The 26,339-nt window shown below is 43.3% G+C and overlaps 1 protein-coding gene across 9 annotated transcripts in view; it reads right to left on the bottom strand.

The window, feature by feature from the left end:
- The window catches only part of ttn.2 (titin, tandem duplicate 2), a 167,591-nt gene that overhangs the window by 18,621 nt on the left and 122,631 nt on the right, over positions 1–26,339 (bottom strand). For all 9 annotated transcript variants that reach the window (XM_080839079.1, XM_080839080.1, XM_080839082.1 and 6 more), the window contains 18 exons: positions 26,159–26,263; positions 25,826–26,023; positions 25,110–25,406; positions 24,386–24,973; positions 23,976–24,278; positions 6,689–23,791; positions 6,268–6,564; positions 5,574–6,161; positions 5,148–5,450; positions 4,709–5,005; positions 4,327–4,614; positions 3,913–4,212; positions 3,505–3,807; positions 3,087–3,392; positions 1,224–2,990; positions 834–1,127; positions 451–729; positions 30–329 (listed from right to left, as the gene is read on the bottom strand). In XM_080839079.1, coding sequence (XP_080695205.1) covers positions 30–329; positions 451–729; positions 834–1,127; positions 1,224–2,990; positions 3,087–3,392; positions 3,505–3,807; positions 3,913–4,212; positions 4,327–4,614; positions 4,709–5,005; positions 5,148–5,450; positions 5,574–6,161; positions 6,268–6,564; positions 6,689–23,791; positions 23,976–24,278; positions 24,386–24,973; positions 25,110–25,406; positions 25,826–26,023; positions 26,159–26,263 — 23,916 coding nt within the window. The remainder of the gene's footprint in view (positions 1–29; positions 330–450; positions 730–833; positions 1,128–1,223; positions 2,991–3,086; positions 3,393–3,504; positions 3,808–3,912; positions 4,213–4,326; positions 4,615–4,708; positions 5,006–5,147; positions 5,451–5,573; positions 6,162–6,267; positions 6,565–6,688; positions 23,792–23,975; positions 24,279–24,385; positions 24,974–25,109; positions 25,407–25,825; positions 26,024–26,158; positions 26,264–26,339) is intronic.

Here is a 26,339-nt window from a genome sequence, read left to right as displayed (position 1 = left end):
AAGGTCTTAATTTCAGTAAGACAACTTACTGAATTGCATCTTTGCCACGATGGCATCAGATTCAAGAGTTTTGCCGACACCAAATTTGTTGACAGCAGAGACACGGAACTGATATTCATTGCCCTTGATCAAGTTTACGGCGTTGAATGAGCAAGCTTCAACTTTGGATGAGACGAGAGCCCAAGAGATCCTTGAAGTTTCTCTCTTCTCAACCACATAGTGTAAGATAGCTGCACAGCCATCATTGTCTGGTGGGCTCCACCAGAGTGTAGCTTTCTCAGCCCCAATATTGGTGAATCTTAAAGGTCCTTCAGGAGGTCCAGGGGTGTCTAAACGAAACAGCAATGATATTGGTATATGTTATGTACAACATGGAAAACAAACAACTCGAATTGGAAAACAATAACCAAACAAAAACATTAGTTACAGTAATAATGTGTAAATACAAACCTTGTACTCTAACAAGAACATCCTCTTTCTTTGTGCCAGAGCTATTCTTAGCCTCAACAGAGTAAACACCACGATCATTGCGATCAGCATCTCTGAGAAAGAGGCTGCTTGATCCAACTTTAGTTATGATTTCAACCAGCATCTTGTCAAACTCCTTTCCATCTTTGTACCATGTAACCTGAGGCAAGGGCCTTCCACTGATGCTGCACTGAATCTTGAGGTTTTCTCCTGCTTTGATAGTTGGGCTCTTCTCTGTGCTGAAGACAATTTCAGGTACAACTAGAAGGAAAATAGAAAACAATGTTTGATGAAAATAGTGTTTTAGAATTATCAATATTTATCCAGCAAATTATTAACTATTCAAACTATGTTTAAATACATACCACTTTCATCCCTTGTCATGATGTAGCCAGAAGACTGTGAGGGCGGACTGACAGTGCCAACGGCATTTCTTGCAATCACTCTGAATTCAAAGCGATCACCAGCTGAAAGCCCTGTGACGTTGAACTGGAGTTCACAGATGTCAATGAAGTTACACCTGAGCCACTTGTTTCTTCCTTGGCGTCTCTCAACACTGTATGCGACAATTTTACTGCCACCATCGCGCTGGGGTGGTTCCCATTGAATTGCGACAGAGTCTCTTGTGACATCAATGCAGTTGGGGGTGCCAGGTGGATCTGAAAACAAAGAATGATTTAGATTTTTCAGCACTACATTTGTGTTTATACAGTGTATGATTTAGGTCGGGAAAAAAAGATGCTGGCATGACTTACCAACAGGGGAGATGGCCAGTCTGTGTTTGCTTTGATCACTGACAGGACTGAGGCCTGCATTGTTCTCAGCATAAACTCTGAAGGAGTATTCCAGACCTTCAATAAGACCAATGGCTCTGTATTCTCTTGATGAAATAACTGAGGAGTTAACCTTCATCCACAAAAGGCTATTTCTGTCCTTCTTTTCAAGATGGTAGCCAGTGATGGGAGAGCCTCCATCGAAGCTTGGTGCATCCCACTGTATGGTCATACCATCACTTGTCACATTGAGAACAACTGGTTTGGCTGGTGAACCTGGTGGTTTGTACTGGTGCTGGGCAACCACTTCCTCAGAATTCAGTGCCTCGCTAACACCAAACTTGTTTTCTGCACGCACTCTGAACTGGTAATGTGTTCCTTTAGCCAAGTTTGGAATCTTAAACGAGGTCCTCACCACACTGGCACAAACTATCTTCCATTCTGCCTGGGATGTTTCACGTTTCTCAACAATGTAGCATGTAACTTCTCCTCCTCCATTATCCTTTGGCTCATTCCAAGATATGATTATACTCTGTGCTTTGATTTCATCAAATTGTATCGGTCCAACTGGTGCAGAAGGTGATCCAAGAGTAAATACTTTGATGTCAAAGCAATTCTTGACTTGTTTGTTGTCCAGAACAAGTGTGTATTTTCCGGCATTTTCCTTTCTTGCATTCCTCACTGTCAGGGTAGCTTTGTTTTCTAATTCTCTGAAGCGAACTTGTTCACTTTCTCTGAGGGCATTGTCATCTTTCATCCATGAAATGACTGGTTTTGGTTTACCCTTGAATGGCAAATCGATGACAATGTTTTGTCCAATACGAACAAATAGTTCACCTCCTGCATAGTCTATGAGGTTTGCCTCAGGTGAAATAACACACTCCTTCACAGTAATGGGGCCAATTTGTGAGAAGTCACTACAACCTTTCTCATTCTTTGCAAATACTTTGAACTCCAACACTGAAAACGCTTTCAGATTTTTAACCTCACACTGGCAACGTCTGCATGTTGCAGCAAGCGACCAAGTTGTTTCATCTTTGGCTTTCTTCTCAATTATGTATTCTCCGATATGACTGCCGCCATCATGATCAGGCTTGACCCATGCCAGAGATACAGATGTGGTAGAAGAATCCGTCATCACCAGGTTTTTGATAGGACCAGGTGTCTCGGTGGCTCTAACTGGCACTGCAGTTTCACATGTATCTCCGATTCCATTCTCATTCTCTGCAGAAACACGGAAGAAGTAGGCTATGTCCTCAGCCAGACCATCAACCTTGTATGTGGAGTTTGGACACACTTCAGTGAGCATGGTGAATGCCTTCATCATGGCATCTTTCTTCTCCACAATGTAATTGGTAATTGGAGAACCACCATCTATGTGAGGAGGCTCCCAGCTCAGTGTGAGCTTGCCTCGACTGACATTCTTAACAATCAGACTATGGCAAGCTGATGGAGAGTCTAGTACTTTAACTGAGACAATTATCTTCTTGGGCTCACCAACACCATTTTCAATTTCAAGGAAATATTTTCCACAATCATCTCGGGTTACTTTGGATATTATGAGAGTTGTTGAATATTCTGTGTTTTTAATAGTGTATCTGGTATCGGCAGCAATGTTCTTATCTCCTCTCCTCCAGGTGACACTTGGTGCAGGTCTGCCCTTGAGAGGAATCATTATTTCCACATCCCTGCCTGCCTTTGCAGTGTATTGAGTTGACATAGCGATATCAAGGTTAACATCAGCTTCCTCTGTTGGAAAGAAACAGAAAACATATACATTGAAAAAAAATTCTTAATCATCTCAGGCAACATTTATTTAGACTCATAATGAACTGAATTCCATACCAAGGATATCCTTTGACTGGACTGGTTGAACAGTCGCAATTGAACTTCCAGCTCCAACACAGTTAGCAGCCGAGACACGGAAGAAGTACCAGATTCCAGGTTTCAGGTGAGATGCAACAAATTCGGTTGTCCTCACTTCACCCTTGGAGCTAATCACATTCCATTCCCTTTCTTCAGTGTCCATTTGTTCAACAACATAGCTGGTGATTTCACTGCCACCATCATACACAGGCTTCACCCATCCCAGTGTAATAGAAGTCTTAGTGGAGTCAACGATGGTAAGCTTGGTTGGCTCACTTGGTGGGTCTGAAGTGATAAAAAACAAAATAAGTAAACAGTTGGTAACAACATGAATAAATAATGATATACAGATAGTTGGTAATCTTGAAAGTACAATTTATATATATAATACACTTACGAATTGGATCATAAGCTTTGTAGAATGGGGATACTTCAGAGTAGGCACCAGCTCCGGCTTTGTTGATAGCACAGACGCGGTACTGGTATTCGTTTCCATCTGTGAGGTTGCTGACCTTTTGTCTGGTATCTCGAATCTGGTCTTTGATGACCTTAAACCACTGCAGACTCTTTATCTCCCGTTTCTCCAGGTAATATCCGTCAATGTCACTTCCACCATCAAGAGTTGGTCTTTCCCATACCACAGTCATTGTTGATTTAGTAATCATAGTGACCTGAGGTTTCGATGGTTGGCTTGGAGGAACTGCAGAAATGGAAAATATTTTTTTGGTTTCAGTATAGACAAATTCTTTATGTTCCACAATAATTTGCTTTATGTACAGAAAGGGCAATTTCTTAATTTACTCACCGAATGAGTTACGTGCAATAGCAGGATCAGATTCTAAAGCATCTCCAATTCCGAATTTGTTTACACCTCTGACACGGAATATATACTCATTGCCTTTAATCAGTCTCTGTACAGACACAATGCAGTCCACCAGTGTCTCAGATATAATCGACCACATAATCCTGCTTGACTCCCGTTTCTCTACGATGTAGTGGGTGACCATTGCGCCCCCTTCATCCTCTGGAGGATCCCACATTATGGTCATGGTCGTAGCAGTGATTTTCTTGAACTGAATAGATCCGGCTGGAGGTCCAGGTTTGTCTGTAGTGAGGATAACATAATGATGTATTTGTATTTATCTGTGTATATATACATACTGTACATATTCTGATATATTTACAATATTTTTTTTGCAAAGACTTGGACATTACATACCTTGAATTTGCACTCTGATGGAACCCCATGCAGATCCCAAAGAATTTTTTATTTTGACGTCATATGCTCCAGAGTTGAGACGAGTGACATCCCTTATTATGACACTTGTAGACTCAAAGGTGTGTTTGATAACTATCTGGGCACTAGACTCCAGCTCTATGCCATCTTTGAACCATTCTATTGTTGGTTGAGGCTTTGCAATGAGTCCAACCTTTAGCTCAAATGTGGTCCCTGCCTTATGTATCACTGTCCCCGTATATTCTGAGGGAATCATGATCTCTGGAGCACCTAGAAAAAAAAGCAATTTAAAGATAAGAATATTAGCCTTTGTAGTAGTAACAGAAATATAATACCTTCACCATAATTCTGAAATAAGTCTTACCGAATGTGTCAATACATGTAACTGGTCCAACAACACTTGAAGGATTGCTGATTGAACCAACTGCATTCTTAGCCATGACTCTGAATTCATAGGACTCATCCTGAGTAAGGCCTTGCACAGTGAACCTGCGACTAGACACATTTGCCAAGTTGGCTTTAGACCATCTACTGTTTGGTCCATCTCTCTTCTCAATGATGTACCCAGTGATTTTGCTGCCACCATCATAGGAAGGCTTCTGCCAGCCCAGGGTTATTGAGTTCTTTGTAATGTCAGTGACACGAACATCAGTTGGTGGCTCTGAAGAAACACAAAAATGTTGGCATGATGATCAATCATCGCATAGAATAAAGTATGGCGATAATTAATAAAGATATCTCCTTGGACAGTACACAGGTGTAAATAACATGTGCCGTATAAACAATTGAAAAAATACACATACCACAGGCATCAATTGCCAGGACAGCATCTGATATTTTGCTCACTTCACCAATGCCAGCTGCATTTTCAGCAGCAACCTTGAACTCGTAGATCAGGCCAGGAATAATATCGATCACTTTGAAGTGAGTGGCACGGATGACAGACTTGTTAACCTTCTGCCAAAGAATGCTGTTTTTGTCTTTCATCTGGAGGTGGTATCCAAATACATGGCTTCCGCCATCAGATGAGGGCTCTTTCCAGTCAACCGTGATGGTCTCTCTTGTGACATGTGACACAACTGGTGGCAGTGGTGCTCCAGGAAGAGCTTGAATTAAAAAAAAACAAGAGATATGAAGTGGTTAGAAAAACAGCCAATGTATTGGATAACCTATATTACTTCAATGACTAATATAAAAATGGAATAAGGCAATGTTAGGGTGATACTTACTGTAAGGTAGGTTTACGGTGACAGTTGGAGAGTCAAGGTGTTCACTGATGCCAAGTCGATTCTCAGCACGCATTCTGAACTGATACTCAACTCCAGTGGTCAGTTTCATAATCTTAATTGTGGATCTTGCGCATGCTGATGACACATCAACCCAGTTGGCATTGGTTGTTTCACGTTTTTGAACAATGTAGTTGGTGATTGGGCTGCCACCATCATATGCAGGTGGAAGCCATTTCAGGCTAACGCTGTCTTCTGTGGTGTCAAACAACTCAACTGGTCCAAGTGGAACACTTGGCCTATCAAGGACCACAATATTGACAAAGGACTTTGTGGTTCCACTTGAATTTGAGGCAGTGATGTTATATCTTCCTGCATCAACAGCAATGCTCTCCCGAAGTGTGATGATGAGGGTATCTGGAGTCACTTCAGAGTTGAATCTCAAAGTTGATTTTAGAACAACATCATCCTTGGTGAGAGTCACCTTTGGCATTGGTTTACCAGTTAGTGGGATCACCACCTTAAGGTTTGATCTAGCTTTAACATAAACAGTATTGTGAGGGATATCTTTCATGTTGAACTCCGGGGGTTCTGTAAATGAAATAGTAAAGCAAACATGATTAATGGTCTGATTGGAAAAAATCCATTAAGAGTCAGAAATAAATTGTAGTAAAACCTTGTTCCTGTTATTACTCACCTTGCTGATCTTTCACAAGGACAGGCAGGATCATATCCTTGGCATCACTCAGGCCAGCATGGTTTGCAGCACGGACTCTGAAGAAGTATTCTACATTTTCTCTTAGACCGCTGACAACAAAGCACGCGGCTTTGGTAACACCACAATTCACCCACTTCTCCTGTCCTTTTTCAAGTGCTTCTACATGATATCCAGTGATTCGGCTTCCTCCGTCATGTTCCGATTTGCTCCATGCAAGAGCAACACTGTCCTTAGTGACTTCAGTCACTCCTAGTTTTTCTGGTGGGCTTGGTTTTTCTGGTGAAAGAAAATAATCATTAATTGATTATTAAATAGGAAATAATTATTAATGCGTTTAAAAGTATCCCGCCGCCCCCCTTTTTTGATAAAATAAATTATTATTAGTAATAATTGCACTTACCAGACATCTTAGTTCCTTCCTTGGTCTCAGATGGAACCCCGGCACCATACTCATTTTCACCAGTGATTCTGAAATAGTATACACCACCCTCTATCAGTTCAGACACCTTGTATGTCATCCGTGGGCAACTGTCTGTAAGCCTAGTCCATCCCTTTTTGCTGGCTTCTCTGATATCAACAAGATAGTTCTTCACAGGACCTCCACCTTCATTATCAGGCGTGTCCCATGTGATTGTTGCAGAGGTTTGGGTGACATCCTTGATTTCGATATGTTTTGGTGGACCAGGGGAGTCAAGAACTTTGACGTTCAAGTTCAGTATTGCAGATCCAGCTACATTTTGGAGTGTCACAACATATTTTCCTGAGTCATCTCTTGTTGCTTTTTCAACTGTTATAGCTGTGCAAGTGTCTGTGGTATCAATGGTTGCCCTTACTCTAAGGTCAACATCAGCCTTGTTCCAACTCACATGTGGGACAGGTTTGCCTTTGAAGGGTACTCTCATAGTAAAGGAGCCACCATCTCTCACAACCAGTGTCTTCCTCATTTCATTACCAATAAGGAAAACAGGTTCATCCTCCCTCTCTTTAGCCACCTGAATATCTGTTGGCTGGCTTTGTTCACTCAGGCCAATCATGTTAATGGATCTGACCGTGAAGAGGTATTCAACTCCAAATGTAAGTCCCACAACAGTGAACTCAGTGTTCTTTGTGTTTCGAACACCAACAATCCATTCATCTTCATCATGTGGTTTCTGGTATTCTACAGAGTACCCTGTGATTGGAGATCCACCATCAAACAATGGCTTATTCCAGGCAAGAGTCATTGTAGTTTTGGTTGAGTCAATAATTCTGGGTTTAGCTGGTGGAGATGGCAGGAACAATGGATCTGCTGCCTTTATCAAGGGGCAAGGTGTACTTGGGAGACTTAAGCCTGCAGCATTCTCAGCAAAGACACGGTACTCATATTCAGCTCCTTCACGGAGATTGGATGCTTTGACTCTCAAGTCATACACAGGTTTTTTGTTCACACGACACCAGCGCAGACCGGTCTTCTCACGTTTCTCAATCACATAGCCAGCAATGGTGCTTCCTCCATCCTCCTCTGGCCTCTCCCAGCAAATGGTCATGGCCCCACTTGTGACACTAGTGACTTCCACATTTGTTGGTGCAGCTGCCACTGTAAATGGATCAAGTGCCTTGGCAGGATCACTTTCCAAAGCCTCACCAACTCCATACTTGTTTACTCCTCTAACTCTGAAAATGTACTCATTTCCTTTAAGAAGTTTAGTAACTTTGCATGTTGTAGCTTTCATGTCTGCATAAACCAATGTCCAGGCCAGGCGACTTGTTTCGCGTTTCTCCACAATGAAATGCTGGATTTCTGCACCACCATTTTCTTGAGGATGTCCCCATGACAGTGAGCATTTATCTGCTCTCATGCCCATGACTGCCAGCGGTCCTGCAGATGGCCCTGGGCGGTCAAGTACCTTACAATTTACTGCTATTGATCTAGCGCCAGCAACATTTTGTAGAGTAAGGACGTATTGACCAGAGTCCCTTCTGATACTGTCTCTGACAATTAATGTTGTCAGATTATGTGTTGCAGAAATCTCAAATCTAGCCTTAGCTTCAATTTCCTTGCCATCCTTTGCCCATGATATCACTGGGATGGGACGTCCAGTGAAACTGGCATCAATTCTTAGAATATCCCCAGCTTTTACAACCACCAGCTGTCTGTATTTGTCCTCTATTTCGATGCATGGTGCATCAACATCATCTCTAACAGTGATAGATCCTGTGGCCTTTGATGGTTGACTGAGCAGTCCGGCAGCATTCTTGGCAACAACATGGAAGTCATAGCTTACATCCTCTGTAAGGCCTGTTACATCAAAGAATACTTCCTGGAGGTTTGCGAAATTGCACTTGAGCCAGCGACCATCAGGTAATTCCCTGCGCTCAACAATGTAACCGGTCACCATAGCTCCACCATTGTACTCAGGTGGGGTCCATGTCAGGGAAACAGATGTTCTTGTGATGTTTATGACCTCAGGCTGACCTGGTGGATCACATGGGTCTCTAGCAGCAACTGGTTCACAGGCTTTGGTGCAAGGTCCAATGCCAGCAAAATTCTGAGCATAGACACGGTACTGGTATGTCAAGGCCTCTTCAATGCCAGTTACCTTGAACTCAGTTTCAGTGATAAGACCTCTGTTGAACTTTGTCCACAGAATACTGTTGTGTTCTTTTCCTTCCAAATGATATCCAATTATTGCACTACCACCATCACTTGCAGGTGCACCCCATTTGACCAGCATGCCTGACTTGGTGGCATGAGCAACTTCGAGGTTGGTTGGAGGACCAGGAGGTGTAAAGGAGTATTGTGCAATAATAGGAGCTGAATCCACTGCATGACTCTTGCCATAACGATTTTCTGCAGCAACACGGAACTGATACTCATTTCCTTGTGTCAAACGAGCAACCTTAATTGATGTTCTGGCAACTGTGGCTGATACTATTTGCCAGTTTGTAGAGGTGGTATCTCTCTTCTGAACAACATAATTGTTGATCTGGCAACCTCCATCATACATTGGTGGGTCCCATGACAATAATAGACTGTCAGCACTGACTTCATCGACTTTTATGGGACCAGGTGGACCAGGTTTATCCAGGATGACTACTGTTATTTTAGCTGATTTAGTACCAATTGAGTTTGTCAATGTGATTTCATATTTGCCCTTATCCTCCTTTGTGGAGTCTTTGATTGTAATTTTGGATGAGGTAGCAGATGACAAAACATTCACCCTAGTCGTCTGCTTGAGTGCGTGACCATCCTTTTTCCATGAGACTTCTGGTTGAGGTCGGCCCCTGAATGGAATATCAATTTTGAGGTCATCGCCGGCCTTCACACTGTAAGTGCTGAAAAGCAGGTTTATGGTAGGCTCGGTAGTAATGTCGTTTGCAATCACGGGTGCACCGAGTGGTTTAGGATCACTTTTGCCTTTGTCATTCAAAGCTGTGACTCGGAATGAATACTCCTCTCCTGAAGTGAGTCCTTCAATGGTTACCTCCAGTGCTTTTACTGTGGCACACACAGTCCATTTATCAGCTCCAGTGGGAAGCATTTCCACAGTGTAGCCTGTAATTTTACTGCCTCCATCATGGTCTGGTTTCTCCCATGCAAGAATTACAGTGTGACGTGTTACATCAACAAGGGTGACTTTTCCTGGAGGTAAAGGTGCTTGGGAGACTTTGATGGGCTCAAGAGTTGCTGCTGGCAAACCAACACCAAGTTCATTGACAGCCAACACACGGAAGTGGTAAACACCTCCCTCTTGGAGATCAGGAATAAGGATAGAATTCCTCACACAATTGTTTGTTACAGATGTAAATCCAAGTCTTTGAGCTTCCTTCTTCTCCACCATGTAATGGGTTATTTTAGATCCGCCATCAATGAGAGGTGGTTCCCAGGATAGTTGCACAGAATTAGTTTTGATATCCTTGATTTCAAAGTTTTCAGGTGCACCTGGTGAATCCAATACTTTCACATTGATAAAGGCTGATTTTTTGCCACTGTTATTTTCGAGAGTCAAAACATATTTACCAGTATCAAATCTGTCAACACTGTCAATAACAAGCATTGTGTAGGAGCTGGTAACTTCAATTTGTGCACGCTCAGTCAAAGTACCATCAGCCTTGCTCCACTTGACCTCAGGTTCAGGTTTTCCTCTGATGGTGACAAAAAGCCTCAATGTTGCACTTGCACGGACAGTGACCATCTTTCTAAGGTCTGCGCCAAGCTCAATCTCAGGGATCTCAAGTTTTTCTGCAGCAGTCACAGTACCTGGAAGATCAATAGCCTCACCAACTCCTTCAATATTTAAAGCAGAGATACGGAAATTGTACTCTGCATTCTCCCTCAGTTTCTTCACCGTGTAATGGGTTACTTGCACACCGCAATGTGGGGTGGCAATGGTCCATTCATCTTCTGAGGCTTCTTTCACTTCAACCATGTACCCAGAGACAGATGCACCACCATCATAAATAGGCCTGCTCCATGCAAGGGAAACAGTAGCACTTGAGTGGTCAGTCACTTTGGGATTATTTGGAGGACCAGGGGGGTATGTTGCATCAGTGGCTTTGTATAATTCTGATGATTTACTTGGTGTTCCAACACCACCTGCATTCTCAGCAGATACTCTGAATTCATAGGAATGTCCCTCGTTTAATCCGGTAGCCCTGAAACGCAAATCAGTAAGTCTTTTGCGGTTGCACTTTGACCAGCGGATGCCTTCCTTGTCACGTTTTTCCAGAACGTAACCGTCGATCAGTGAACCTCCATCATCCTCAGGGCGTTCCCATGTCAGAACAATTGAATCCCTTGTTATGGCACCTGCCTCAGGTGTGGATGGTGGACCAGGTGGCTTGAATGGATTGCGTGCAAGCACAGGCTCAGACTCCAGAGGCTCACCAACTCCATATTTATTCACTGCCATAACTCTAAAGATGTACTCATTTCCTGGCAGGAGCTTGGTCACTTTGTAACTAATGGCTTGGATTTTGGGTTCCACAACAGTCCAAGAGAGACGACTGGTCTCCCTCTTCTCAATAATATAATGGGATACGCTTGCACCACCATCATGGGGTGGGTGGTCCCAGTGGAGATAGCATTTCTCTGCTGTGACACCAGTTACTTTCAAAGGGCCCTCAGGTGGTCCAGGTCTATCGAGGACTTTAACATTTATTGGAACCGCTTTTGTGCCTCCAACATTAGTCAGATTCAGCACAAAATGTCCCCCATCTACCCTAATGCAGTCCTTAACTGTGAGAATACTGCGTTGCAGAGTAGTATTGATCTCCACTCGTGGTGTAGCATTATCGACTTCTTTGCCATTCCGTGTCCACATAACTTCAGGAACTGGTTTTCCAGCAATTTCAGCCTCAATTGCAAAAGTTTCATCAGCATGAACAATAATTGGAGTTGTATCCATTGAAATGGTTGGTGCTTCAATTTCATCTTTAGCTGTGATTGGTCCAGTGCTTTCAGAGGGTTTACTGAAAATACCAGCTGCGTTTCTCGCAACTATTCTAAATTCATATATTCTTTCTTCTGTGAGACCTGTGTTTGTAAACTGAGTGTCAATGATATTAGCGAAACTTGCCTTCATCCAGAGAGTATCAGGATGCTTCTTTCTCTCAACAATATATCCTGTAATTGCACTTCCACCATTATATTGTGGCTTTGTCCAGGTAAGTGTTACATGGTTTCTTGTGATATCAATAGCTTCAGGGGTACCAGGTGGATCACATTGGTCACGAGCAACTGTGGTCGCAGACACTTTGCTTACTGGACTAAGTCCAGCAATATTTTCAGCATAGACTCTGTATTCATACTCAATACCCTCTTCAAGACCGTTAGTTCTCAGTCTAGTGTCAGGGATCAAAAGTTTGTTCAGCTTAGTCCACAGGATACTGTTTTTCTCTTTACGTTCTACATGGTAGCCAAGAATTGGGCTGCCTCCGTTGCTAGCAGGGGCCTTCCATTCAACGACCATGAAATCCTTAGTCACTGATGTGATTTCAGGAGTGCCAGTGGCTAATGGCTCAGTGAAGGGATATTGTACAACAACAGCAGTTGAATCAATTGCTGGACTCTTTCCATATCTGTTTTCAGCTGAAATTCTAAACTGATATTCTGTGCCAGTTCTCAGCTTAGTTACTTTAATTGTTGTACGTGCAATAGTTGCCGACACAATCTGCCAGTTGACGGTGGTTGTGTCACGTTTTTCCACAATGTAATTATTGATTTGACAACCACCAGTATACGTAGGCGGCTCCCAAGCGAGGTTGACATAGTCAGCACTGACCTCCTCAATTTTGACAGGTCCAACTGGGGGGCCAGGCTTGTCCAGAATTATTATTCCAATTTCCTCTTTAACTGTTCCTGCGGTGTTAGCAGCTGTGATGGTGTATTTACCAGAGTCCTCTCTATTAGCATCTTTGAGATGAAGTACAGTTGCTGTTGCTGTGGTAGAGACATTCAATCTGGTTGTTTCTTTGAGAGCTTGTTTTCCTTTAGCCCATATGAGTTTTGGTGCTGGACGGCCAAATACTGGTATCTCTACTTTCAAATCGTGACCCGCCTGAACACTGAATGTGTTAACAGTCATCTTGAGAAGGGGCGCCATGGTGACATCTTGAACAACTACAGGGTTAAGTAATGTTCTTGGATCACTTTTTCCTTTTTCATTGAAGGCTGAAACTCTGAAGAGATATTCCTGACCTGTACTAAGCCCAACGACGGTTCCCTCACAAGCCTTAGTTGTTGTTGCCACAATCCATTCCTCTGATTCTTTAGGCTGCATTTCAATGTAGTATCCTTGAATCCTACTGCCACCATCAAAGTCTGGTTTCTCCCATGACAGCGATGCTGTAGTTTTTGTGACATCAGTTAGGGTGACCTTACCCACAGACAGAGGGACCTCTGATGTCTTGACTGCATCCTCTGTTTCAGCAGGTAAGCCAACTCCAAATTCATTCTCAGCCATGACTCTAAAGTAAAAAATGCCACCCTCAACAAGATCTCCAATACGGATAGTTGTCTTAGTGCACTTGGGGTTGATATTGGTATAACCCTGTCTGGTTGAGTCACGCTTGTCCACAACATAGTTCTTAATTTTGGCACCACCATCAATAGCTGGGGGCTCCCAAGTCAGAGTGACATAACTCCTTGTTATGTCTTTTACAGCAAGATTCAGTGGTGGTCCTGGAGTGTCCAGCACTTTAACGTTTACAAATGCAGACTTGGATCCATTGTTATTTTCCAAATTCAGGGCATATTTTCCGGCATCATTTCTGTCAACGATGTCAACTGATACCACAGTGTAATCAAGGGCTTTTTCAACTTGTGCCCTCTCAGGAATGTCTCCATCATCTTTGGTCCAGTTAATTTCTGGAGCAGGACGTCCTTTGAAGGGTATCCTGATTTTCATGGATCCTCCAGCGCGAACAACAATACCCTTCCTGAGATCTCCATCAAGCTCAATCTCTGGAGCAAACATGTTATCGACAGGTTTGACTGTTCCAGGTAGGGCACATGGCTCACCAACTCCTTCTTTGTTTATAGCACATACCTGAACCTTATATTCCTGGTGCTCTATGAGCTTAGTGATAGTAAATTTAGTGGCAATCAGTCCAGTTGCTGGTGTGCAAACAGTCCAATCCTCCTCATCTACTTTGCAGATCTCCACAGCATATCCCTGAATATCACAGCCACCATCATATATTGGTCTGCCCCATGCCAGTGAGACTGAATTTTTGGTCGTATCCAGAACATGAGCATTTGTGGGTGGGCCAGGGTTAAATGTGGGGTCACAGGCCTTAAAGTAAATCGTTTCTGGGCTCGGTTTTCCAGGGCCAGCTGCATTTTCTGCTGAGACCCTGAACTCATACTCATGATCTTCCGTGAGTCCTGTCACTCTAAAACGTAGATCTGTAACTCTGCGTTTGTTACATTTTGTCCATCTAACACCGGCTCTGTCTCTCTTCTCCACAATGTACCCGGCAATCTCACTGCCGCCATTATTCTCTGATCGGCTCCAGCACACAGTCATGGACTCTCTTGAGATGTTGACGATTTCTATATCTGTTGGTGCGTCAGGAGGGACAAATTGATTTCTCATAATTACTGGTGTAGATTCCAGAGGTTCTCCATCACCATACTTGTTAATAGCCATGACACGGAAAATGTATTCATTTCCTTTGAGGAGCTTTGTTACTTTGAACATAGTTGCTCCACATTCACCAGAAACGAGAGTCCATGCAAGACGACTGGTTTCTCTCTTTTGGATGATATAGTGAGAAATGCTGCTGCCACCATCATGTTGTGGAGGAAGCCAAGACAGTGAACATTTTTCACATGTTACATTAGAGACAGTCAGAGGTCCTTTTGGAGGTCCAGGTCTGTCAAGCACTTTCGTATTGAAGGTTGCCGTTTTAGTTCCAGCTACATTGGTAATTTGGAGAGTGTATTGTCCACCATCAATTCGAATGGCATCCTTAACCACAAGTACTGCTTTAAAGTCTGTGTTCTTGGTTTCACATCTGGCAGACATTTCAACTTCCACATCACCCTTGAACCACTGAATTGTGGGCAATGGCTTGCCTTGCACATCAGCTTCAAGTATGAATGTGTCCCCTGCATTTACAACCGTGATCGAGCTAAACTTGGACTCAATTTCACATGTTGGTGGTTCAACCTCATCCTTTGCTGTAATGGATCCAGTGCTCTCAGATGGTTTGCTGATAGCACCAGCTGCATTTCTGGCAATTATCCTGAAGTCATACTTAGAGTCTTCTTTTAGTCCTTCGACAGAAAATTCTGTGTCTGTGACGTTTGCGAAACTTGCCTTCATCCATCGACCATCTGGAAGGTCTCGTCTCTCCACAACATATCCAGTGACCATGCTGCCACCATCATACTGAGGAGGTGTCCAGCGCAATCTCACTGAGTGTCTAGACACAACGATGGCCACAGGTGTACCAGGTGGATCGCAAGGGTCACGTGCTACACAGCCCTCTGAGACTTTGCTGTATGGACCAACTCCAACAATGTTCTCAGCAGAAACTCTGTATTCATATTCAATGCCCTCTTCTAATGGGGATGTTTTGTATCTAGTGTCTTGTATGAGCATCTTGTTCATCTTTGTCCACAGAATGCTGTTCTTCTCCTTTCTTTCAAGATGATAGCCAAAAATAACACTGCCACCGTCTGAGATTGGTTTGTGCCATTCTACAGCCATAGACTCCTTTGTGTGTGCAGACACATATGGAGTACCTGGAGGTCCAGGCTCTTTGAATGGGTATTGGGCAAGAACAGGTTCAGAATCAATAGCATGACTTTTGCCAAATTTGTTTTCAGCACAGATTCTGAATTGATATTCAGCACCAGTTTTCAGATTTGCGACCTTCAGCGTTGTTCTTGCAACTGTGGCAGACACTGTAATCCAGTTAACGGTGGTTGTGTCTCTCTTCTCAACAACATAATTTGAAATTGGGCAACCTCCAGTGTACTGTGGTGGGTCCCAAGATAGGGTAATGCTTTCAGCACTAATATCTTCCATCCTCACTGGGCCTGTTGGTGGACCAGGTTTGTCAAGTGTTATGATTTCAATACTGACATCAGCCTGTCCCAGAGTATTGACTACTGAAATGTTGTACATGCCTCCATCATCTTTTGTTGCCTCTTTAAGGGTGAGAATGGTGTTGTGTGCACTGTCTGCAACATTTACTCTTGTGGTCTGTTTCAGAGCTGCACCATCTTTAGTCCAGGCAATGGTTGGTTTTGGGTGTCCAGCTACTGGAACATCTATTTTGAGATCATAGCCAACTTGTACACTGTAAGTGCTCATTCTTGGATGGGCAGCAGGTAGAATAACCAGGTCCTTTGCTTCGACAAAACTGCCAAGGATTCTGGGGTCACTCTTGCCTTTATCGTTTACAGCAATGACCCTAAATGTGTATGACTGACCCTTGGCTAAATTAGTAACTACAGTTTCAAGTGCCTTTATTTGAACACATGGAGACCATGTGTCACTGTCCTTTACTTGCATCTCAACCTCATAGTGGCTTATTTTACTACCTCCATCATAATCAGGTTTCTCCCAAGCAAGAGAAATACTCTTCCTTGTAACATCCACAACGGACATTCGACCAGGTGGTTGTGGGACCTCTGAGATCTTGACAGCCTCAAGAGTTTCAGCTGGTAATCCAGTACCATGTTCAGTTTCAGCAAGAACTCTGAAGAAATAGTTCTGTCCCTCTTGGAGTTTATCTATCCTCCATGACATCCTGTTGCAAGTCACAACTGGAGAGTAGGCCTTCCTTGTGGTCTCCCTCTTCTCTACAATGTAATGCTTTATCTTAGCACCGCCATCCAAAGCAGGTGGCTCCCAAGTAAGAGTGATTGAATTCCTGGTGATCTCCTTGATAGTGAAGTTCTGAGGAGAACTAGGTGTGTCAAGCACTCGCACACTGATGAAAGCAGATTTGACTCCACTTGCATTCTCAGCAGTCACAGTGTATTTTCCACTGTCGAATCTATCAACATTTTCAATGACAAGTGAAGTATAACTGCTTGTCGTGTCGATTTGAGCGGCTTCTTTCATTTCACCATCAGCTTTTCCCCATTTGACTTCTGGTGCAGGGCGTCCTCTGATTGGAACGAACAATCGCAAGGTGTTTCCAGCTCTGACATTAATCATCTTTCTGAGGTCAGCATCAATGTCAAGGTCTGGTGCTTCTAGTTTTTCCTCAAGGAGAACAGGTGCAGCCAGATCAGCACTCTCACCAACCCCCATCTTATTTATGGCACAGATTCTGAATTTGTATTCATGCTTTTCTAGAAGTTTCTTCACCTCAAATCTTGTCTTTGTGATTCCTGTAGGTGGGGTGCACATTGTCCATTCATCAGCTACTACCTCACAGGCCTCCACAATGTATGCTTGAACATCACAACCACCATCATAGATGGGTTTGCCCCATGAAAGGACTACAGATGATCGAGAAATGTCGATTACTTTGGGATTATTTGGTGGGCCTGGTTTGAAAATGGGATCAAGTGCCTTATGGTAAGGAGTCGAGTCACTAGGTGCTCCAACTCCAGCCGCATTTTCAGCTGACACTCTGAATTCATAGCTGCGGCTCTCAGTCAGCCCTGAAACTCTGAAGCGCAGTTCACTCACAGCACGCTTGTTGCATCTTGTCCAGCGAACCCCCTCTTTGTCACGTTTTTCAATAACAAATCCTTCAATAGGGTTGCCACCATCATTAGTCGGTCTTTCCCAGGTGACAACCATGGTATCTTTTGTGATATTGGACACCTCAACATCTGTTGGCGCACTTGGTGCGACAAATGGATTAGTAGCAATCACGGCATCCGATTCCAGGGGTTCACCAACTCCATATTTGTTCACAGGAATCACTCTGAATAAATACTCATTACCAGGGAGAAGTTTTGTGATCTTTAGATTGAGAACCGCAACCTTAGATTCCACTCTAGTCCAAACTAATCTGCTTGTCTCTCTTCTCTCAACAATGTAATGGGATACACTAGCACCTCCGTCTTGCAGTGGTGGTTTCCAAGAAATGCTGCATTTTTCATTTGTCACTCCATAGATTTTAATTGGTCCTTCAGGTGGACCAGGTCTGTCTAAAACTTTTACATTGATATTCACAGACTTCTCTCCGCCAACATTCTTCAAAAGAAGGGTGTATTGACCTCCATCCACACGAATGGCCTCTTTTACGCTCAAAGAGGCTGTAAAGTCTGTGTTTTTAATCTCAAGCCGTGCTGCATTTGTGATCTCTTCGCCACCCTTTAGCCAGTAGGCTGTGGGCACAGGTTTGCCTTGAATACCAGCATCAATTCTGAAAGATTCACCAGCATTTACCACAAGGACTGAAGAGTATTTAGAGTCAATCTCTATCTGAGGTGGTTCAACTTCATCCTTGGCAGTGATTTCTCCAGTGCTTCCAGATGGCACACTAGACACTCCAGCGGCATTTCTTGCAATGACACGGAATTCATATTTCTGCTCCTCAACCAGGCCGGTGACCACAAATTCAGTGTTCATTATGTTAGCGAAACTGGCTTTCATCCAACGACCGTCAGGACACTCCTTCTTCTCAACCAAGTAGCCAGTGACTTTACTACCACCATCAAGTTCTGGCTTGGTCCACCTGAGGGTCACAGCACTTCTGGTAACAATGACTGCTTCAGGCTTGCCTGGAGGGTCACAAGGGTCTCTGGCAACTTGTATTTCTGACAGTTTGCTGACTTTGCTAAGACCAACAATATTTTGTGCATACACTCTAAATTCATATTCAATGCCTTCTTCAAGACCAGCAACTTTGTATTTTGCTTCGGGAATGATTTGCTTGTTTTGTTTTGTCCAAAGGATGCTGTTTCTCTCTTTACTTTCAAGGTGATATCCAAGAATCTTGCTTCCACCATCACTGCCTGGTTTGTTCCATACAACAAGCATGTTCTCCTTTGTTGCAGACTGTACAGAGGGAGTGCCAGGAGTACTTGGGACTTCAAATGGATAATTAGCAACAATTGCTTCAGACAACAGTACGGAACTCTTTCCATACCTGTTTTCTGATGCAATTCTGAACTGATACTCACAGCCAGTCTTGAGCCTAGCTGCTTTAATTGTTGTTCTTGCTACAGTTGCAGATACAATCTGCCAGTTTATTGTTGAGGTGTCTCTCTTTTCCACAATGTAGTTATTGATAGCGCAGCAACCGTCATATTCTGGAACTTCCCATGTCAGTATCATGCTGTCAGCTGTGACTTCATCAATCTTGATTGGACCAGTTGGGGGACCAGGTTTGTCCAGTACAACGACAGAAATGTCTGTTGTAGCCTCACCTGCTGTGTTTGTAAGTTTAATGGTGTAATTGCCAACATCATCTCTAGTGGCCTCCTTGATTACAAGATGTAAATGCCCGTCAGTGACTTCTGCATTGACTCTTGTGGTTTCTTTCAAAGCGACACCATCTTTGTGCCAGGTGACAGAAGCCTTTGGTTCAGCAGCATAAGGCACATCAATTTTAAGGTCATCGCCAGCTAAAACACTGAACATGCTGAATGCAAGTTTGAATGTTGGTGTGATAACAGTATCTTTAGCCACTACAGGAACGCCTAATAGGCGAGGATCACTTGAACCTTTCTCATTGGTTGCTGAAATGCGGAAAGTATATTCCTCCCCTTGTGTCAATCCAGCTACTACAGCTCCTGTTGATTTTACAACTGCGCACTGTGACCATTTTTCACTGCCTTTACCTTGCATCTCAACAACGTATCCTGTGATACGGCTGCCTCCATCATGGTCAGGCTTCTCCCAAGATAAGGTAACGCTGCTGCCTGTGACCGCTTTGAGAGTAACTTTGCCTGGTGGAAGTGGTTTTTCAGACACCTTAATAGCATCTGTAGTTTCCACTGGCAGACCAACTCCATATTCGTTCTCTGCCAACACTCTGAAGAAGTAGGTGCAACCTTCTGTGAGATCTCCAATTCTCCAACTTGTCTTGGGACAGCCAGCATTAACAGTAGAGTATGCTTTCCTGGCAGATTCACGTTTTTCCACAATGTAGTGTCTTGTCTTGGATCCACCATCAATAATGGGAGGGTCCCATATAAGGGAGACGGAATCCTTTGTAATGTCCTTAATTGTAAGATTCTGAGGGGCACCAGGAGTGTCAAGGACTCTGACATTTACATATGCTGTTTTGACTCCAGTGCTGTTTTCCACTGTCAACATGTATTTTCCACTGTCAAAACGGTCAACATTTTCAACCATGACTGATGTAAATGATGGTGTGTTTTCAATATTGGCTCTCTCCAGTGGCTCACCATTCTCTCTGGACCATTTGATCTCAGGAGCGGGTCTTCCCCGAATGGGAACAAACAGTCTTAGTGTGCCGCAAGCACGGAGGCAAACAACCTTTCTGAGATCTGAACCAAGCTCAATTTCAGGAGGAAGCAGCCTGTCCTCAGCTATTGGTGTTCCTGGCACAGAAGTAGGCTCACCCACTCCTTCACAGTTAAGTGCTGCAATGTTGATTTTGTAATCCTGATTTTCCTGAAGGCCAATAATTGTAAATGAGGTTGCAGTTAATCCACACTTTGGAGAAACAATAGTCCATTCGTCTTCCTCAGGTAAGCAGGTTTCCACCATATATCCTGTAATGTCAGAGCCACCGTCATAGACAGGTTTGTTCCAAGCAAGTGTAATGGAGGACTTTGTTGTATCCAGCACTCTTGGATTGCCAACTGGTCCAGGTTGGAACACTGTGTCACATGCCTTATAGAAAAGACTATCTGGACTTGGCAAACTTAACCCTGCAGCATTCTCTGCCAGAATTCGGAACTCATATTCATGCCCTGGAGTAAGTCCAGAGACTTTGAATCGTAGATCAGACACAGTCCTCTTGTTACATTTGACCCAACGAAGACCAGTCTTATCTCTTCTTTCAACTATGTAGGTTGAGATATTGCTTCCACCATTTTTCTCTGGGTGTCCCCAGCAGACAACCATTGAATCTCTAGAAATGGTAGTCACCTCAGGTTGTTGTGGAGGATCAGATGGTACATATGGATTGGTAGCAAGGGTTGGCACTGATTCAAGGGGCTCTCCAACTCCATACTTGTTCACAGCCATCACTCTGAAAATGTATTCGTTGCCTTTTAGCAGTTTAGTTACCTTATAACGGTTTACCTTCAGATCTGATGCCACATTTGTCCATGCAAGTCTGCTTGTTTCACGCTTCTCAATTATGTAGTGCTCTATCTTGCCTCCACCATCATGTGAAGGAGGCAACCAGGTCAAGACACATTTATCAATAGTCACATGAGAAACCGTGAGTCCATCAGGAGGTCCTGGTCTGTCAAGAACTTTAACGTTGAACACCTGCTTAGCAAAGCCTCCAGGGTTACTGGCCGTCAGAGCAAAAACACCACCATCTCTTCTCAGAGAGTCTTTGCTAACCAGCGTGGTGGCAAAGTCTGTGCTTTTGATTTCTATTTTTGCTTCCGCACCTGCCAACTCTTTTCCATCTTTGGTCCAGACCAAAGATGGTATGGGTCTTCCTGTGACATCGGCAGCCAAAGTAAAGACATCTCCTGCTCTTACCACAATAAGATTATTATAAGCTGCTTCAATATCAATTTTAGGCTCTTCAATATCATCTCTGCAGGTGATGACCTCAGATGTTTGAGATGGCTTGCTGACAGCACCAGCAGAATTCCTTGCCAGAACACGGAATTCATAGGATGCATCCTCTATGAGTCCACTGACAGTGAACATTGTTTCCAAGATGTTGCTGAAGTTAGCTTTAAGCCAGCGACCATCTGGCAACTGTTTCTTTTCTACTGTATAACCAGTGATTGAGAAACCACCATCGCCTTCAGGTTTTTCCCAGCGAAGGGTCACTTCATGTCTGGTGACATTAATAGCCAGTGGTTGACTTGGAGGATCCACTGGGTCTAGGGCAAATGCCATCTCTGATGGTTTGCTTGGTCTGCTCAGACCAGCCATGTTCTCAGCTATGACACGGAACTCATATGCAATTCCATCCACGAGACCTGATGATTTGTACAGGTTTCCTACCACAAGAGCCTTGCTGATCTTCTGCCAGAGGATGCTGTTTTTCTCTTTTCTCTCAATGTGATAACCCAAAAGTCGGCTTCCACCATCAGAAGAAGGTTCATTCCAGCTGATAGTCATGGCATCTTTAGTAAAGGCAACAACTTGGGGAATTCCCGGCTGACCTGGGACATCAAATGGATAAGCTGCAATCACAGCCTCTGATGTTATGTAAGGGCCAACGCCATACCTGTTCTGGGCTTTAACACGGAATTGATATTGAATTCCTGTTGTCAGGCGGGCAGCCTTGAATGTTGTACGAATGACTGTTGCTGCCAACTCCCCCCATGATGTTCCTGTTGTCTCTCTCATCTCAACAATGTAGTTGTTGATTGGAACTCCACCATCAATTTCTGGGGCCTCCCAGGAAAATAGAACGTAATCACAAGAAACTTCTTCCAACTTAATTGGTCCTGTTGGGGGTCCAGGAATATCATGTATTTTAACTGTGATTATCTCAGTGACTGTGTCAATGATATTCTTTCCAATCATAGAGTACTCTCCACCGTCACTCCTCTTGACCTCTCTGACGTTCAAGATAGTTGAGGTTGCTGTGTTTTCAATGTTAATTCTCTGTGTCTGTTTAATTTCTTCGCCCCCCTTCCTCCATACAATTGCGGGTCTTGGACGACCCAGCACAGGAATATCAACCTTCAAGTTATCTCCTGCCCTGATGACCACTGTCTTTTGGTAGACTGATCTGAGGTCAAACTGAGGTGCTGATGTTTGTTCTCTAATTATGACTGGCCGACTTTCACGTGGGTTGCTCCTGCCGGACTTGTTCACAGCCATGATTCTGAACACATACTCTGCATTTTCTACCAGATCTGTTGCAACATAGTCAAGAGCTTTAATCGTTGTCACATGTGTCCACTGATCGGTATCCTTCAGATCAGCCTTCTGAGCCTCAATAACATATCCCGTTATTAGGTTGCCACCATCATGTTTTGGCTTTGTCCATGCAAGAGTTGCAGTGTCACTTGATACATCAGTCACAGTAAGGTTATCTGGAGCGGATGGTGCCTGAGAGGCTCTAATAGTTTCAGGAGTTTCTGCTGGCTCACCGACACCATATTCATTTTCAGCAGATATTCTGAAGTAGTATTCATTTCCTTCTTCAAGATCAGCAAACTTGAAGGAGCACTTCGGCCATGCAGCATTGAGCAATGTATAGGCCTTCTTTGTAGCGTCACGCTTCTCTATGACATAACTAATAATTTTGGAACCACCGTCAATTATTGGAAACTCCCACTGAAGTGTGATGCTAGTTCTAGTGATTTCCCTAGGTTGCAGGTTAACTGGAGGCCCAGGAGTATCAATGACTCTGACATTAACAAATCCAGTCTTCTTGCCAGCAACATTTTCCAAACTCAAGCCATACTTTCCAGCATCATATCTTGTGCAGTCAGGGATCACAACAAGAGTGTATGACTCAGTGGTGTCAATGTGTGCTCTTCCTTTAAGGGGTTTATCGTCTTTGGTCCAGAACACCTCAGGGGTTGGACGTCCCTTAATTGGTACAAATATGCGGATAGAGCCTCTTGACCTAACAACAAGTGTTTTCCTGAGCTCTGCATCAAGCTCAAAGTCTGGAAGAGATTCACGGTCCTCAAGTTCAATCACTTCCTCAACTTCGCCAGCTTCACCTGTTCCCTCTGAGTTTGTAGCCTTCACTCTGAAGTGGTAGTTTCCACCAGATTGTAGGTTTGAAACAACAAATTCATTTATTCTCAAGCCTGATGCATCTTCAATCCAGTCTTCATCTCCTTCCCGTTTATGTTCAACAATGTATCCTTGCACTTCAAGCCCACCATCATAGAAAGGTCTGCCCCAGTTAAAGGTTGCTGTTGTTTTTGTTGTATCAGAAATTCTTGGGTTGGATGGAGGTCCAGGGGGATCTTAAAAATCAATAATAATACAACGTTATTAAACGGGGGTTGACACATTGAGATGAAACTCTCTTTTGTAAGTGAAATAGATTTTTAAATAATTTATACAATGCTTATTTTTGTTTGTAATACTTATGTATTAAGTCCTTAACGCAACTATTTCAAATAATGTATGAAAAAAAGTAGTATTTACATGTAATATCCTTGGTCATCACCAATGGTGAGACTTCACTTGGCTCTCCAAAGCCAGCCTTGTTCTCAGCAGTGACACGGAATTCATACTCAACGCCCTCTGTCAGACCCTGTACTTTGTAACGAAGGTCAGACACTGTTTTCTTGCAAGCTCTAACAAATCGCATTCCTTTCTTTTCCCTCCTCTCCACGCTGTATCCTCTGATATCACTTCCTCCATCAATAACTGGTCTCTTCCAGGAAATGGTGACAGCGGTTCTGCTGACATTATCAATTTCTGGCGTTGATGGTGGTCCAGGTGGTCCTGTAGGAAAAACATGCATGATATTACATTTTTACAAAAAAAAAAACGAAATGCTATCCAGCTAACTTTTCTTTGTAATTTTACACTTCAATGCATTGTGAACTCACTGAAGCTGTCAATCATCTTGACTGGACCAGACAGTGTTGAATCACCAGTTCCATACTGATTCACTGCTGATACACGGAAGATGTACTCATTTCCTTTGATGAGTTTGCTTGCAACAAAACGGGAGTCCATGATATTCTCTGCAACCTTCGTCCAGAGAAGGCGGCTGGTTTCCCTCTTCTCCAGAGTGTAAGATTTAATCGTGCAGCCTCCGTCCTCTTCAGGTGGCATCCAAGTCAGTGTGCACTTCTCAGCAGACACACTGCTGAACTCAATTGGACCTGGAGGTCCAGGGATATCCAGAACCTTGACCTTAACCTTTTGTTCTTTGATGCCGAATGGATTGCTTGCTGTAATAATATACTCGCCAGTATTCTTCCTGTTGGCATATTTGATGGAAATTGTGGAGGTGGTTGGGGTCCTCGTAATTTGGACAGTATCTGATGTTTTGAATTCCCTGCCTCCCTTGGACCAAACAGCAGTGGGGGGTGGTTTTCCAAGGATGCTTGAGGCAGTAATTACGATTGTTTCTCCAGCTCTAACACTGACACCATCCTTCATGTCTGGATCAATTTCAATGGTAGGAGGCTCTGTAACAAGAAAATGAGAACACAATTAGGTGCTGTGCTAATTGCTCAGTGCTGAATGTTTTTTTTAGTTTTTTAAACAGAAAGTACTGCCATTGTCTCAAATTCATACAGTACGTAATGTTCAAAAGGTACTCACCGTATTCATCTTTGCAGACGAGACTATCAGTTTGCTCAGATGGAACACTGACTGCACCTGCTGCATTCTTTGCCCTAATCCTGAATTCAACGTTGCAGCCCTCTGTCAGATCAGTCACTGTGTAAGCACATTCCTGGATATTCACATGATTGGCTTTCATCCATGCTTTTCCTGGCTGTTCCAGTTTCTCAACAAAGTAGCCAGTCAGTTTGTGACCACCATCATACTTGGGTGCGGTCCAGACCAGTGTAACTGAGTTTCTTGTAACATTGATAACATCTGGTTTACCAGGAGGATCTAAAGTGGAAAGACATTTCACAATGAGAATGTAATACAAATATATTATTGCAATGCAACACATATCCAGACTAACAGAGGTGATAATTAATTATGATGCGTCAATTATTGGCCACATTCAACGTTGTCACTATGGAAAGAAACATAAGCTCCCACAAATATATGGCACTTAAGCTTAACTTGTGAAAAAAGTTAACTCTGTAGACCTAATTTAAACTAGAGAAATGGTGTTTTACATTTGCATGTACCTTATAGTGCGGAACACAAGCGGCGCGACACATATTTAATTTGGTCTTAAAGTTGAACTGTCAGATTTGTTCTCTCCAAAGATGAAGTTTGACTGTCATTTTAAACTGTCATTCATTTAAAATGCCAACAGAGCTAGCATGACGTAATGTAAGTACAGATGCATGACTCACCAATAGGATCAAGTGCAACAACAGGCTCTGTAGTTTTGCTTGGTTTTCCAAGACCCGCCCTATTCATGGCAATAACTCTAAATTCATACTCCAGGCCTTCAATCAAACTAGTCACTCTGCACTCCTTCACTCTGAGGGGGGTCTTGCAAGCTCTCTTCCACATCAAACTGTTTCTTTCCTTGAACTCAACATGATATCCTGTGAAAAGTGGGCATAGTGAACATATTGTACATACAACATAGCTCAACACACAATCACGCACAATATCATACACAGTACTGATGATAGCAACAAAGTAGTGATCATTTAAACAGTAATAGTAATAATTTGCACCTGTAATTGGAGAGCCACCCGTTTCTTTTGGATCTGACCAAGTCAGAATAGCTGACTCATGACGGATACTGATGATTTCTGGCGCTGCTGGAGCATCAGGCACATCTGGTATCAAAAAGAAAATGTTATGGCTTTACAAAGCACAGAAGGACAAAATGTTGGTGAACAGTTTTTTTTCTAT

This window comes from Sprattus sprattus (assembly GCF_963457725.1).
Source record: "Sprattus sprattus genome assembly, chromosome: 5".
NCBI lineage: Eukaryota > Metazoa > Chordata > Actinopteri > Clupeiformes > Clupeidae > Sprattus > Sprattus sprattus.
The sequence above is the reverse complement of the archived record's forward strand: the minus strand, read 5'-3'. Positions and strand labels throughout refer to the sequence as shown.